Genomic DNA, 13,437 nt, shown 5'->3' with positions numbered 1-13,437 from the left:
GCCACACACCACACGCTGCTCTGCAAAAAAAGCCCCTGTGGGGTGAGGTGCGCATTTACCTGCCCCCCCCTTTGAGAAGGCTGAATCCCTCAGCAGCTGTGGCATGGGGGAGGGCCCTGTTGGATTTGGGAGGGGGTGGTGAAATCCTTCCCCCCACCCCGATTCCCCAAAGAAGGATCAGAGAGCCACGCACACTACTCCATCAAAGACAAGTTTATTGGCCTTCAGCCTCGGCTGCCCTCCTCTGCGGTGGCCGCTGTTGAGGCACTCGAAGCCTGCGCAGGAGCCGGCCTCCTCCATCCCTCCAGCTCGTGCTCTGCGTCTTCCTGACAGTCGCAGGGCTTGGGGGCTGCCGCTGCTGCAGGAGGTGCATTCCAGGGGGTGGAAGGACATTGTCCTTCTGAATGCAGCCGGTCTGTGCAGGGTTTCCAGGACCAGGCGAAATGTAGCCAGCTGGGCAGTGGACTTAAGGTCAGCAACTGCCCTCCCCTCAGGAGCTGGCCTCCCCGTCAGCCAATGAGCCAGCCGTAGAGGCTTACACCTTGGTTGCTCCCCAGAGAAGCCTGGAGCTCTCCTGGAACACTCACTGGCCTCCAGGACGGGGCAATTCGGCCACCAGTGCGGCTTCCCAGCTGAGAGAGAAGGCAGCTCCTGTCCAGAGCTCAAGGCCATGGACTGGGTGCCATTTTGCCTGACTGCCCTGTCCGCCATCCTCACATGTGGTAACAGCAGCCCCCCCACAAGGGCAGAGGTGAAGGGAAAGCACACCCCTGGTCAAGCCTCTTGCACAGGGAATTGCTGTGTTGCCGGTGTGTGGCTTCAGGCCTCCAGCGGCACCCCAAGTCCTGGGGCTTTCCGTGGAGACCGCTGGCCTCACTGGGCCCTGACCTCCAGGGTGTCTGCCAACTGCTCCGAAAAGGGGCTGATGTGTCGCAGAGTGTTATAGTTGGGTGGGGGCGTTTGGGGTGGGGGCAGCCGCATGGCCGTGTTGAAGGTGGGGGGGTCATCGTCATCCTGGGCGCAGGCGGCGTTGTGATACCCTTGCTCTGGGCTGGTTGGGGGTGCGCCATCCTCCTCTTCTTGGTCCTGCGTGCCCGACTGCCCTCTCCACCACCGCTTGGCCTTCTGCCACTGGTGGCGCAGGACAATGCAGAACGTGTCCAGGAAGAAGACCTCCACGATCTCAATGACACAGACCACCGAGCAGCTCATCCACAGCCCCAGCTGGCCCCCAAAGTTGGATAGGAGCAGGACAATCTGGGGGAGGGATGCGAGGGTCACTCCTGTGGTCACCAGAGGGTGACTGCCGAGAAGGGCAGACAGACTTGCCCTTGACTCCTGAACCGGATCCAGGCCCTCAGCCCTGCTGCCACATCTGGGAGTCGCCTGTCGCTCAGAGGGCAGGGAGGGCAGATGGACTGGGTGCTCTCCCCCGCCTCTCGGGAGGGGAGGGATGGGTTCTGGGGGGAGCTGCGTCTCACGAAGCGGAGCAGCCTGGAACTTGTCGAAGGGAAAACTTACATTGTTGGCTGGATTTTCGGTGATGAACCTCTCATTCAGATCTTTGTAGAACACCACTAGACTTGCCAGGTCTGTCCTGGAAGGGAGGGAGGGGTTAGGGTTAGGAGGGGAGCAGCCAACGAGGCCCCCCCCCCAGTCAAAAATGGCCTGAGGGCTGAAAGGTTCTGGCAGTTAAAAAGGCAGGAGGAAACTTACTTGTTTAACATCTTGTGGCCATTTAGGCCTTTGTCCCAAGAGAGAACTCGGAGGATCCATTCCTTCCGTGGGGGAGGAAGAGAAAGAAGGAAGGTTAGTGGAAAGTGTTTGTATGGTTCTCCCACCCCCAGACTTTGCTGCTCTCAAGACCCCCTTGACCCTCACAGCCAGAGGCAGTGCATGTGCCCCCTCCCGAGTTGGCCTCCTCAGAATGGTCACTTCCAGCCTGGGGTGGGCAGTGGAGCTGTCCGTCCAGGCAGACCCCAACCCGATTTCCACTGGTTGCTTCTGCTCTTCAGGAAGCTGGAGGCTGACGACACCCTCTGTGCCTCTGGCACAGCCCCCTCTTTACCGCACCCACTTGACCCCGGTTAGAAGCCGACTGGGCTGGGTGCCGCCGAGTGTGGAAGGGCATCCCTTGGCCGAGCAGGAACTTGCCTCGGACACGCTGGATGGCCACTGGGCCAGGCTGGTGGTGAGGGCCCACTCTTTCAATCTGCGGAGAGAGGCAGCGGCTGAAGAGCTGGGAGCAAGGGGGCTCCAGATGCAGGCAGTGCCTTCCAGCCCCCTCCCCAGTTTTTACACACAAACACTCCATGCCGAACGCATCCATCCGGTTCAGTGCTTAAAAGCACCGGTGTTTCAAGGGCCCAGAGCAGTGCTAGAAGTGACTCTTATTATTCCCAAGCCGACACGATGGGGAATTTCTAGTGCTGGAACAGGCCCTGCGCGGACGTAAACCTGGGTCTCCACGGGGCCGGAATGATCCAATTGAAAATCGGAGGGGAAGGCTGGCAGCTCATTGGCCCTTTGGGCTTGGAAGCATCAGGCAGGGCAAGATTGTGGGTGATCTCCACTAGGCTGCAGATGAACCCCAAAAGAGCTGTTTGCCCGCACAGCTTTTCACAAAGTCTTTCCCGCAGGAGAAGAGGGGAAGCTAGCTCTGACTAGAGGCAGATGTGACAGAATGGAAGCCGCTGCTTTTCAGAGGCTGGCTTTGTGCATGGTGTGTGTGTGTGTGTGTGTGTCCTCAGTCTTGGGGACACCCAGCAAGGACTTACTTGCAAGCTTCTCTGCAGATTTGCTGGCAGCCCAGCTGCTCTTTCACAAACCGTTCGTGCAGCTTATAGTAGCAGTACACTGCAGGGGAACAGGAAGGAGCGTGGTGGAGGATGGAGAGAGGGAGGGGGCCAAAACTTCTGCAGGGCCCCGGAGGAGAAAGCACCTTGGGGGGAGCCTGAGAAAGGGCAGAAAGAGACTCACCTCCAATAGGGCAGGGGTCTCTCAGAGCCTTCTTTTCAAAGCTTGGGCAGGGAAGGAGAAGCAGAGGCGGGCAGGCTAGAGGCAGCCCCAGGAAGCAGGAAGAGTTTGCCTTTCAAGGGACCTTTCTCAGCCTCAGCCACTTTTAAGATAGTGGACTTCAGCTGGAGAATTCCGGACGTCCAAGCGCCTTAAAGTGGCCGAGGTTGAGAACACTGCTCTAAAGCCAGATCCCAACAGCCTGAGATCCGTTCCTGTGAAGGATCCTCTAACCTCCCGGGAAGACTTACTCCAATTGGGGTATTTTTTATAGTTGCAGAATTCGGCTCCGGCAGGCAGGGGCTGAGCGTACTGAGCACATCCGCAGGTTTTCACCATCGAATTCTGGAAGCAGGAATGCAGGCAGATCTGTACCGGGTAAAATTAAATGCTGGTGAAATCTGGTGAGATGCACACCATGGCCTTTTTCCTCCTAATCCCTAGCAGCCGTGGGGGGGGGGAGGGAGGGAGGGAGGGGGGGAGGGCACAGAGGGCTCAAGGCACAGCCTGCTTCGCTGCTTGGAGGGTCAATGGGTCTTGCAGCCCTTGGGCTGGGCTCATGCCCAAAGAAGGCAGCCCCAATTTGCTGAACAGCTGGGAAGGGATGGCCCATGGGGCTTGGCAAACGGGGCCAGCCCTAATGGGTCCCACCTCAAGGGCAACCGCAGGGAAGGCCACGGCCAGAGGGGGCCAACACGGATTCACCTGCAACGAGTAGCTTTTATTGTAGAGGTTCTGCACAGGAACATCAGCTCCGTCCTCCGTGCAGTTGCTGTATGGCTGGCTGAGACGGTGGGATGTGGTCTGCAGCACAACAAAAAAGAGCTCTGTTGGGGATACGCCTGGGGGAACCCAGGGGAGGGGGCTTGGGACCACCAGGGGAACACCCTTCTGCCAACTGCTCCCCTGCTCCAAGAGGGCTTCTTTCTGACCTGCCTCAGAGACGCAGCTTTGAGCTGGGCAAAGAATGTGCGAAAGCCCCTCTCAGCTGGGGGAGCCCGTCCCACTTTCTGGGCAGAGACCCCAAGTTGCTGCCACTCACGAAGTGCATCCCGATGGAGGTGGCCGTGGCCGTCTCGATCTCAGTGCCGATATCCTCAATGAAGGGGTACTCGTCCTGATCGTGGATGACAATCTTGGCTCCCGTGGAGGTCACCAGGAAGGGGTTGTAGTCGGCTTCTTCTATGTACAGGATCACCTGCAGTCCTGGGCAGAGAAGCAGGAGCAACCTGAGGCCCTGCAGGTAGAACGAGCAGGACCAAAGGGGCCAGGCTGGGAACGCCTCGGCCTGCTCTTCCCACAGCACGTCCAGCTGCTCGCCAACAAAGTGATCCCTACCAATCTACAAGACATTCAATCGAATTAAAGTTTTGGTTGCTGCCATCTATGATCATCCATATTTTTCCAGGCCAGACCTATTAGCCTGAGATGAGACACTGTCAGCCATTTAATCCCAAGGAGGAAGCTGCAGTCCAGAACGGAGTTCCTGTGAAGCGCAAGGCTTCCTACTGCTAGAACAGAGTCGGAGCAAAGGCTTCGAGTCCTTTTCTTGGATGGGCCCATTCAACCTGGACAAGGTTTGAACAGAGACACCCAGCGTGTGGAATAACACCTGGAAGCTACCTGACAGTCATTCCAGCTGCCTTAACAGCAACATTACATGGCACCTTGTCCTGGCTGAAGCTTCGGAATAGTCTTCAAGGTCAGTCCATGCAGTCCAAATAAGAGGTGATGAGGGCGTGAGTGGTTACACACTTTTGATCCAGAAATGACAAGAAGCACACAAGATAAATTTTTGCAAAGGCCCTCAGCCTTCGACTGCTCTTCAGGCAGGATCCATGAGCCCAGGAGGATCCTCGGATTGCAAGCCAGATCTCTTCTGGATGGAATGCAACTCCCTCCAGAGCTAAAGACGGACTATCAGACTCTTGAACTGTCCGGTAGGATTCAGCCATAGCTGTTCTTCGCCATCCGGACTCTGGCACCTTCAGGCCAGGACCACCATCACACCTCCTGTCCAAGTACAGTGAAGACACATAGTTGGGCCCAGTGGCTTCACACTGGAGACAAACAGCAAGGGAAGGGCCAAGTTCTGTGGTGCCCCACACAGGAGCAATCCAGAGGCCCAGTGCCAAGGATCTCAATGGGAAGCCGAGAGGCTTAAATTTGTCTCCTTCAGATCTATGGAGATGAATCTCTCTCCGCAGTGGAGCAAGAGGAGACGGCAGCCATCAGCCTGCATTCCCCAGGTTTGTGGCTTTTCTGATCTTGGAGGCCCAGGACAGGGCAGGAAACCCCCTCTTTCGACAGATGGAGGTGCCCTGAGCAAGCTCCTTCTAGGTCAGGAGCAATATCAGTCTTCTGTGTAAATGTGTGCTGAGAGTTCCCCCCCCCCTTCTGTTCAATCCTGTCTGATTCTCAGGGACTGCCTGGACAGGTCCCTGCAGTTTTCTTGGCCAGGTTTTTCAGAAGCGATTTGCAATCTCCTCCTATCTGGGGCTGAGAGAAAGTGGCCGGCCCAAGATGACCCAGCTCGTCTCGTGCAGAAAGGCAGAGGGAGAATTCAGCATCTCCCAGTTTCTAGCCTGGTGTCTTAACTGTGGCACCAAACTGCCTCTCGTCCTGCGAACAACTCCTCTAAAAGGGGTGGTAACAAACTGCTTCCAGAGCGAGGGACACTGGCTTTATTTCAAAACAAGACCAGGCCATAAAGTGCATCTCCTGCTCAGAAATAATGTGGAGGAATTCCTAAACGAGAGCCAAGGAAAGAAGCAGTTCAGCCTTGAAAGTCAGTTATTGCGTTTCTCATTCGCTGAGCGAGTATCCACAGCTTTTTCTCCCACCAATAATTCTGTTGGGCTTCCCAGAACGAGCCCTTCCACTGACGAGAGCAGCCACAGACTCTGAGCAGCTGTCCATCCTGTCAGGGAAGACACGCTGCTCTGCCACTCTGTGCAAATAATTGGATCACAGGCTGAAGAGAAGCCTTTTGTCTCCAACAACAGAAAGAAGCAAGAGGCCGCGGAAACATGGCTAGTTACCCTCACGCATGGCAAAGCTGTTGCTGTTCACTTTAATTCGCAGGTTTATATGGGAGGAATCTCTGTCTGCTAAATCAACTCTGAGAGCCTAAGCAGTCATTTCAAGGTTTTGTACTTCCAGTACCCACTCACTCATTTGGGGTTCAGGCCAGTGAACCCCTTTACATCCTTTGTAGGAGACCCTGGACTCTAAAGTAAAATGGGAGGAGGAGGAGGAGGAGGAGGAGGTTGGAAGACTTGAAACCTGAATGGCAGCTCCTGAAGGAAAGAACCAGCAACCATGGAAGTAGCAGAAAGAGCTGCTAGTACAAAAGTCTCACCAGAACTGCTGAGTGCTGGGCACCTGAGATGGGAGATGCGCCTGGAAGTTTCATGAACTAAATGGAGCAGCTCCACAGAGCCTTGGGCGGCACAGAGGTGGAGCCGGGATGCAGCTTAGAGTGAAAGATACCAATGACAACAAATAGGCCAGGCGGCGGCAGCAGAGCAGGATACGGGCGTCAAGGACCAGAAATCCCAGGAAGCTCAAGGGCCACCCCAAGAAAGCAACCGGGGTGATCCTGGACCACAATTCTCTCTTTCTCAGTATGCTCAGGAGAGTGGCTGTTAAAGGGGCTTACATGAACCACAGTACCAAATAAGTAGCGAGTAGGTACTTGAGTAGGCATCAAAAATCAGGGATGGTTAATTCGCTGCGGCCACGATAAGCGTGAGGAGAGAGACACGATTAGCAGGGCTAAGAACCAGGCTGCCAAGATGGCCACCACCCAGAAGTGGGGACCAGGCCCTCAGGAGACCTTGGAGGGAGGCGGCCTTGGCCAGCTGGACAACCCATTCAAGGAGATAACAGCCTGATGCGGAAAGGAGGCCAGAACAAGAGTAATCGCGGTCCTGACGTGCAAAAGATCTCAGGCCTCTGGACCAGGAGAGATATTGGTCCTTTGTGAAGATGGCCGGTGTCCAGCAATAAAGAAGAACTTAGCCGTGGTCTCAGAGAAACAGGTTGGGGAGGGGGGGGTGTCACCTGGTGATGGCTCCAACAGCGACCCAAGTGGTCCTGTTACCAGACGGGCTACCTCAACCTCCTGCTTCTGAGGAGCTGATCATCACGCCTTCCAGGAAAGATCCTCCCTCCGCTGCTGACTCTGAGCACATTCAGCCCTCCGCTGCCCCTGGGTGCCTGGTGGGGGGCTGGGGACTCCTGCCTGGGGTGCCTTCTTTGGCAGGAGACTGGGGAGCAGGAACCCAAAGGCTTCCCGACCCGCCGTGGACAGAGAGGCTGCCTTTACAAGGCAGGGGAGGCCACACTGCCAAAGCAGAACCTCAAGTGCTCCTGAAAAGGCCAGGTGGAAAGGAAAGGTGGGCGGGGCCTTGGAGTTCACAGAAGGCCACTCCAAGCCAGCACGTGGAGGGGCCACGAGGACAGAAGCAAACACCGCAATGAAACCGCAGAGAAGCCAGTCCGAGAAGTTGCCAGCCAAGAGCCCAGCTTGCTCTCTTCCCCTTTGCTCCAGCGTCAACCTGCGGCTCTCACCGTTCTCGCTGCCTCCTGTGGACGTGGTCAGGATCTTCCCCTCTTGCCCACTGTTGAAGGTGTAGCAATTTCCATGGAGAGGATGGTGGAAGGAAGTGAAGTTCCTGAGAGAGGCCACATAGGAAGCATTTTACTAAGACTGTTATACACACATTTTCCCAAACTAAAAACGCGTACGAGAAACATTGTGTTTCTACTGTCTGGTGGACCAGAACAGGAATTTGGCTTTGTGACGGTGCTGGTCTCCCTCCCCCTTCTCTCCCAAATGGAGAGCTGAGCCCGAGAGGCAGAGAGCTTAACTGGGTCAGTCACAAACACACGCCGGACTTGGCCGGAGTTTTCCTGCCAATTAGTTGGTGGAATGAATCTGGTGGCTACTCAGTGCAGACCCTGAGCTGGCGGTGCGAACGTAGCCCTTCCCTCTGAGCTGGCCAGTGACTGGCATGCCCTCCCCCCTCTCTCTCGGGTGAACCACGAGCTGCCCGGGTGCCCCTCTTGCCTTCCCTTTGCCCAGAGCTGACCTGGCATCGCAGGAGTCCCCGTCAAAGAAGCAGCTCAGCATCAGCTCCTCTGCGGAGTAGCTCATCCTCTCCTTCTCCTCCGCATCGATCTGAGCCATGATGTTCATGTAGTGCAGCTTGTACCACTCCTGGATGGCGTTGACACCCGAGCTGAATGTATACAGGGTACAGTCGCTCTTGTTGCTGGTGTCACACTGCAAGAAACGCAACAGGCTCGGGAAGGTCTGGAGAAGGAATCCAGGCCAGATCGCCACACTTTGCAAAACTTTTCAAAGCTGAACTGTGTGCATATCGGAGGCGCCCTCGCTCTCGGCACTCTGCGGGGGCGTGGCTCATGCCAGAGCCAAGGAGTGGGCCTCCTCCTTGCACAAGCCATGCCACTAATTCTGACCCCAGAAAGGCACCCCTGGAAAGACCCCAGCTCTCCTGGAAGGGGAACTCACCAGCTGGAAGCCCACAACGTCTTGGGGGTTTCTGACGTTGACTATGCTGGAGCTGCCCGAGATGATGCCAGCACTCATCCGCCGCTTGTACCCAGCGGAGACATTGACGGTCGGCTTGGCGTGGAGGCTGTCCAGTTTCATCAGGGGAAACTGCCTGAGAAACTTGCTCTTCTCGGGGTGCTGCCTGCCCACCTCCCGGCGTTCCCGTGGCTTGCTTCCTGCTCCTGAGAAGTTATACAAGGACTCCAGGGCTGTCATAGTCTCCTTATCCAGTTCTGCAAGGTGTTCTTTTATGGCACTGTACCTGTGCAGGAGAAGGAGGGGAGGAAAGGTTGGTGGTGGGCAGAAGGGCCCCCCCCAATTGTCTTCCTCTCTCTCTGCAGCATCGGTCCCTTGCTGCAGATTCCCACCAGTCCTCAGCACCTACTTGTAAGGATTGATGTTGCAGATGGTCACGGCTGGGAAGCGCAGCTTCTGGAACTGCACCGTGACGGAGACGGAGGCCGTGTAGTAGTTGATGACCAGCTGGGCACAATACCACAGAATCAGCCCCACGGCCGTCAAGGTCAGGATGATCCAGAGGACCCGGCGTAGACGTCCCCGAGAGACCACGATGCGCCGGCAGCCGTGGGTGTTGGTGTTCATGCAGTACCAGTGCATCAGCTCCTTCAGGGTGGGGGCCTGGGGGCCCGTGACGGGCAGCGTCTTCTTGATCTTGGCCTTGATCTTCTCCGTGGGAGCCATGCTGCCCAGCGGTCACTGTCTGAGGGGAGCAAAGGAAGGGAAAACTATCTGGAGGAGAGTCTCCCCTCTGATGCCTTCAACCAACCTGCTGGACCGACTACAATCCCTCCAGAGCCCCTTCTGGGCTTCAGCAGAGCCAGGGCTCCAGGGCTGCTCGGAGACCGACGGACCGGCGCTCGGCCCCCCCTCGCCCAAAGGGCAGCTCTGGCTTGGGGGGGGGAGGAAGGGCAGGGCGAGATCGGGCCCTCGGGCGCCTGCCCGGGAGCCGAGGGGGGCTCCGGCCGTCCTCGGGAAAGAGCCGGCGGCTCTCGGCGCGGCCCCCCCCCCGCTTTCGCCAAGGGAGCAGCCAGCCACGCGAGCCGGGGCCGAGCCAGGTGGAGGGGGCTCCGGGCGTCTCCCCCGGCGAGCGGCCGAGCCCCCGTCCGGAAGAAGCTGCTCTCCCGCCGCCCAGACTGCGCCGCTGAACGCCACCCGACGCCGGCGGCTTCTTCCGACGGGGCAGCTGGGCTTCGCCGAGCGGCGGCGGCCACGGAGGAGTCGCGGCAGCCCCAGCTCAGCCCGCGTCGCTGCCCCGGGCGGGGGGGGCCCTGAGCTGGCCGTCGAGGAAAGGGCCCAGGGCGGCCGGGCGGGACGAGGCGCTCCCCGGCCCCAGCGCGACACCTGCCCTCGGCGGCCCCGGGGGGGGGGGCTCCGCCGGCCCCGCGTCTCACCTGGCAGGCGCCGCGCCCGAACCGCCCGAGCTCTCCGCGCTGTGCTCGCCGCCCGCCCGCCCGTCCGCGCGCTCTCTCCACTCGGAAGCGCCCCCGCCCCGCCGGCCGCCTCTCCCGCCGGCCCGGCTGCCTCCCGGGCCCCGGCGGTGCTGAGGCGGCCCCTGGCGGCGGCGGCGGGTGGCGCGGCATCCGGTCCCCCCCGCTCTGCGCTTGGCGGGCCGGCCCAGGAAGCCGCCAGCGGGGCTGGCTGGGGACGGATGGAAGAGAGTGGGACTTTCCGTGGGACAAAGACACCTGAGACTCTGTGCAGGTGCACGAGGGGAAGCTGGCCAAGAATCCCTTTCCAGGCCATAATAATGGGCGTAAACTGCAGCGACCTAGCTTCCATCTAAGCATACAAGTTTTGACGGTGAGTTCTGTATGGCGATGGAATGGTCTACCTATGGCGGTGATGGGCTCTCCACCCCTAGAAGATTTTAAGATGCAATCACCTCTCCTGGGTGGCTTTCCTGCCCATGACAGGACTAAAAGATCCATGGGGTCCCTTCCGACTCCACCATTCTGTGATTCTGCAAACCCAGCCCACGGTGATCTTTCAAGACGCCTCTCAAAGAGACAAAGGTTTCATGTCATACAGTATGTGGACTTCGTTGCCCTCCTTCCCTCTGCAAGTGGCCAAGGACTAAATCAGTTTCTCCTGCTATCAAAAGGGCTCCAGTTTTATGCACCAAACCAAGCAAGCCCTGCCTCTGGTCCTGGTCCAGTTTGCCCCAGCTTCCCCAGTTGATTCAGAGACTCTAACAGCAGAGAAGCAGGGGCTCTGTGCTTCCCTCCAGCCATCCCCTGCCTGGGTTGGAGTCAAAATGTGTATTTTGTAGAGGGAAGGAAGGATGTTCCTCCAGTATTGCTCTAGGCCAGAGGTAGGCAACCTTGGCTCTTTTATGACTCGTGGACTTCAACTCCCAGAATTCCTGAGCCAACTGTGCTGGCTCAGGAATTCTGGGAGTTGAAGTCCACGAGTCATAAAAGAGCCAAGGTTGCCTACCCCGGCTCTGGGCGAAGCTCAGTCCTCTTCTCCACAATGATGTCCTGACCGCAGACTTTGTGGTCAAGGGGTCTGACTACTCAACCCATTACAGCACAACCAACACAGTCTACAAAAAGGATAACACTGCCATACATCAAAAATATCTTAACCAACCCAGCACAACATCACGCAGCATCACTGTAGCACACAAGCCAACCGAAGCCCTTCAAAACATCTTAAATAAACCAAATGACACAATAACTCATGACAAAGAAAAAGCAGTCATCTACAACATGCAATGTAAGGACTGTAACAGCCGGTATTAGCAGAAGAGTAGCAGAGCACATCCATGAACATCAACTAGTAGTCAGAACACTTAATTTCACAACACATGGACAGACTGAACTCTAATAAACAGGGAAACTGTGAGCATCCTAGACCAAGCTAAGTCTAAAATGGAATTCCTGGAAGCTTCACACTCAGACAAATCAGCCATTAAAAGGCACCCCGATATGAACAATATTTACACACCATTCAAGAGGCAATAAACAACCTGAAAAAGGAAATAAAAAGACCAGAACACATTCTCTCCAGATGCCAACATCCAAATAAGCAGGGATTAACACCAGAGAAGTATTGGAACAATAAACAACAGTCTAATCAAGAAATTACCAAGGAGAAAGCCACCCACTCACCAACACTGGCAGGGCAAGCTAAACAGAGAACAAACCCCACTCCCTTCTAGCACTGAAGATGTTACCTAATCAGGTAATGAAATGTCTGCAAGAAAACATCAAAATTTAGGGGGCAGAGTGAAGCCTTCCTTAGAGGGGGCACTGTTCAAAAAGTTAAATCAGATCTGAAATACCATAGGGGTGTTTCTCATATCCCAGCAAAAAAGTCTTGTTTCCATTGGCATAAACAAACAAACAAAAATAAATAGAGAAAATTATATATGGCTGCCTAACTCTCAGTGATTTGGGGCAGCTTACAAAGATAAAAATCTCATATAAAAAGAAACAAAGAGTTATCATTCCCCCCCCCCTCCCGTAACAACAATCAGCCAAAGAAGCCACTGGATGGGCTCCATCCTACTCTGGGTTCCCAGGCCCGTTGGCAAAACCAGGTCTTCAAGGCCTATCATTTCCTTAAGAAGTATTGCACCTCTTAATACAGAGTGAATTATACTGTATCTTGATATTCAAACATTCTTGTTAAGACGCTAGGAGTGTAATATATTGCATGCTACTTGTGTTATGCCCAAGTGATAAAACGGGGATGCACTTTCAGGTGATCTTCCCTTGCTGCTAACATTGATTACCCCATTTTTAACAACGGTGGCCTTCTTCCCTACATCCACTGACACCCTAAAATCCTTGGGTGCCTAGCCAAGGCAGAGTGCCACCTGTTCCTTGGGGCCCGAGAGCTTCCTGCGGGGACCGGCCACCCCAGCAGATGGGGTTGTTGGGCATCAGCAGCCTGTGTGTTGGCCGAGGCCTAAGAACGAGACTTCTTCTCCCCTTCCCTAACCCGGCATTGCTCTCCAGGGCTTCTTTTTGTGCCAGCAGCACCTCACAGCTTGTTCTTGGTAGGAAACAATCAGCTTGTAAGGAAACCCTGAATGGCAAAATAGACAATTCTCTAAAGATAATAGAAAGTAATAGGAAAAGAAAAGAGTTCTTTACAAATATCATTTATTCTTATTTTGTTTACTAAAAATTTGGACCATCAGATATGTGTGCCAAGATGACCTCTGGGAGGAGTGGAGTTGAGAGCTTGGAAGCCCCCCCCCGGACCTTGGCAAGAAGCCCAGCTAAGTGGAAGGAGCCCCAGGAAGCCGCCAGCAGGGCTGGCTGGGGACGGATGGAAGAGAATGGGATTTTCCGTTGGACAAAGACACTTGGGTGCAATCAAAATGCTTCAAGGAAGACAGCTGTCAACTCTACAACGAACCTGATTGCAGCCATCTTGCTCGTTCTAGATTGCCACAAAGATGGGAGGGATGTGGAAGATTTCTGCTAGTCTAAACAATTCAATGTTCCATGTAAACAAAGGTCATTTTTGCCAGTTAGAATGGGAGGGGGAGCAGTTGGGTAGAAAGCCCGCCAAACTATTCTATCGGAGAAGGTAGCTGATAGCATAGCACTGGGGTGGGAAGTTTAACTTTGTAATAGGGTAACTCTTCCCAGAAGAGTTTCAGACTTGTTTCCCTTTTGAGGTTGCCGTTGCTATGTAACCAATAAACGTGTTCTTTGAGGAAACCTCCAGCCTCCAGAGTTCTGATTTATTTGGTCTTGTCTATCAGAACCTTAAGGGATGCGGTGGCTCAGTGGGTTAGGACGCTGAGCTTGTCGATCAGAAGGTCGGCAGTTTGGCGGGTCGAATCCCGAGTGCCGCGTAGC

General features: G+C 55.6%; 1 protein-coding gene across 1 annotated transcript; it reads right to left on the bottom strand.

The window, feature by feature from the left end:
- Positions 1 to 873: 873 nt before the first annotated feature.
- SCNN1G (sodium channel epithelial 1 subunit gamma) lies at positions 874 to 9,298 on the bottom strand (the record flags this gene model as incomplete). The annotated part of the gene is made up of 12 exons (XM_083373129.1): positions 874 to 1,257; positions 1,522 to 1,597; positions 1,717 to 1,778; positions 2,155 to 2,212; positions 2,778 to 2,856; positions 3,267 to 3,384; positions 3,721 to 3,819; positions 4,058 to 4,221; positions 7,591 to 7,694; positions 8,112 to 8,305; positions 8,555 to 8,858; positions 8,982 to 9,298. 12 exons carry the CDS (start codon positions 9,296 to 9,298, stop codon positions 874 to 876), a joined length of 1,959 nt encoding a protein of 652 aa, XP_083229255.1.
- Between the last annotated feature and the right edge of the window lie 4,139 nt (positions 9,299 to 13,437).

This window comes from Vipera ursinii, assembly GCF_947247035.1.
Source record: "Vipera ursinii genome assembly, chromosome: 13".
In the NCBI taxonomy this organism is placed as follows: domain Eukaryota; kingdom Metazoa; phylum Chordata; class Lepidosauria; order Squamata; family Viperidae; genus Vipera; species Vipera ursinii.
The sequence above is the reverse complement of the archived record's forward strand: the minus strand, read 5'-3'. Positions and strand labels throughout refer to the sequence as shown.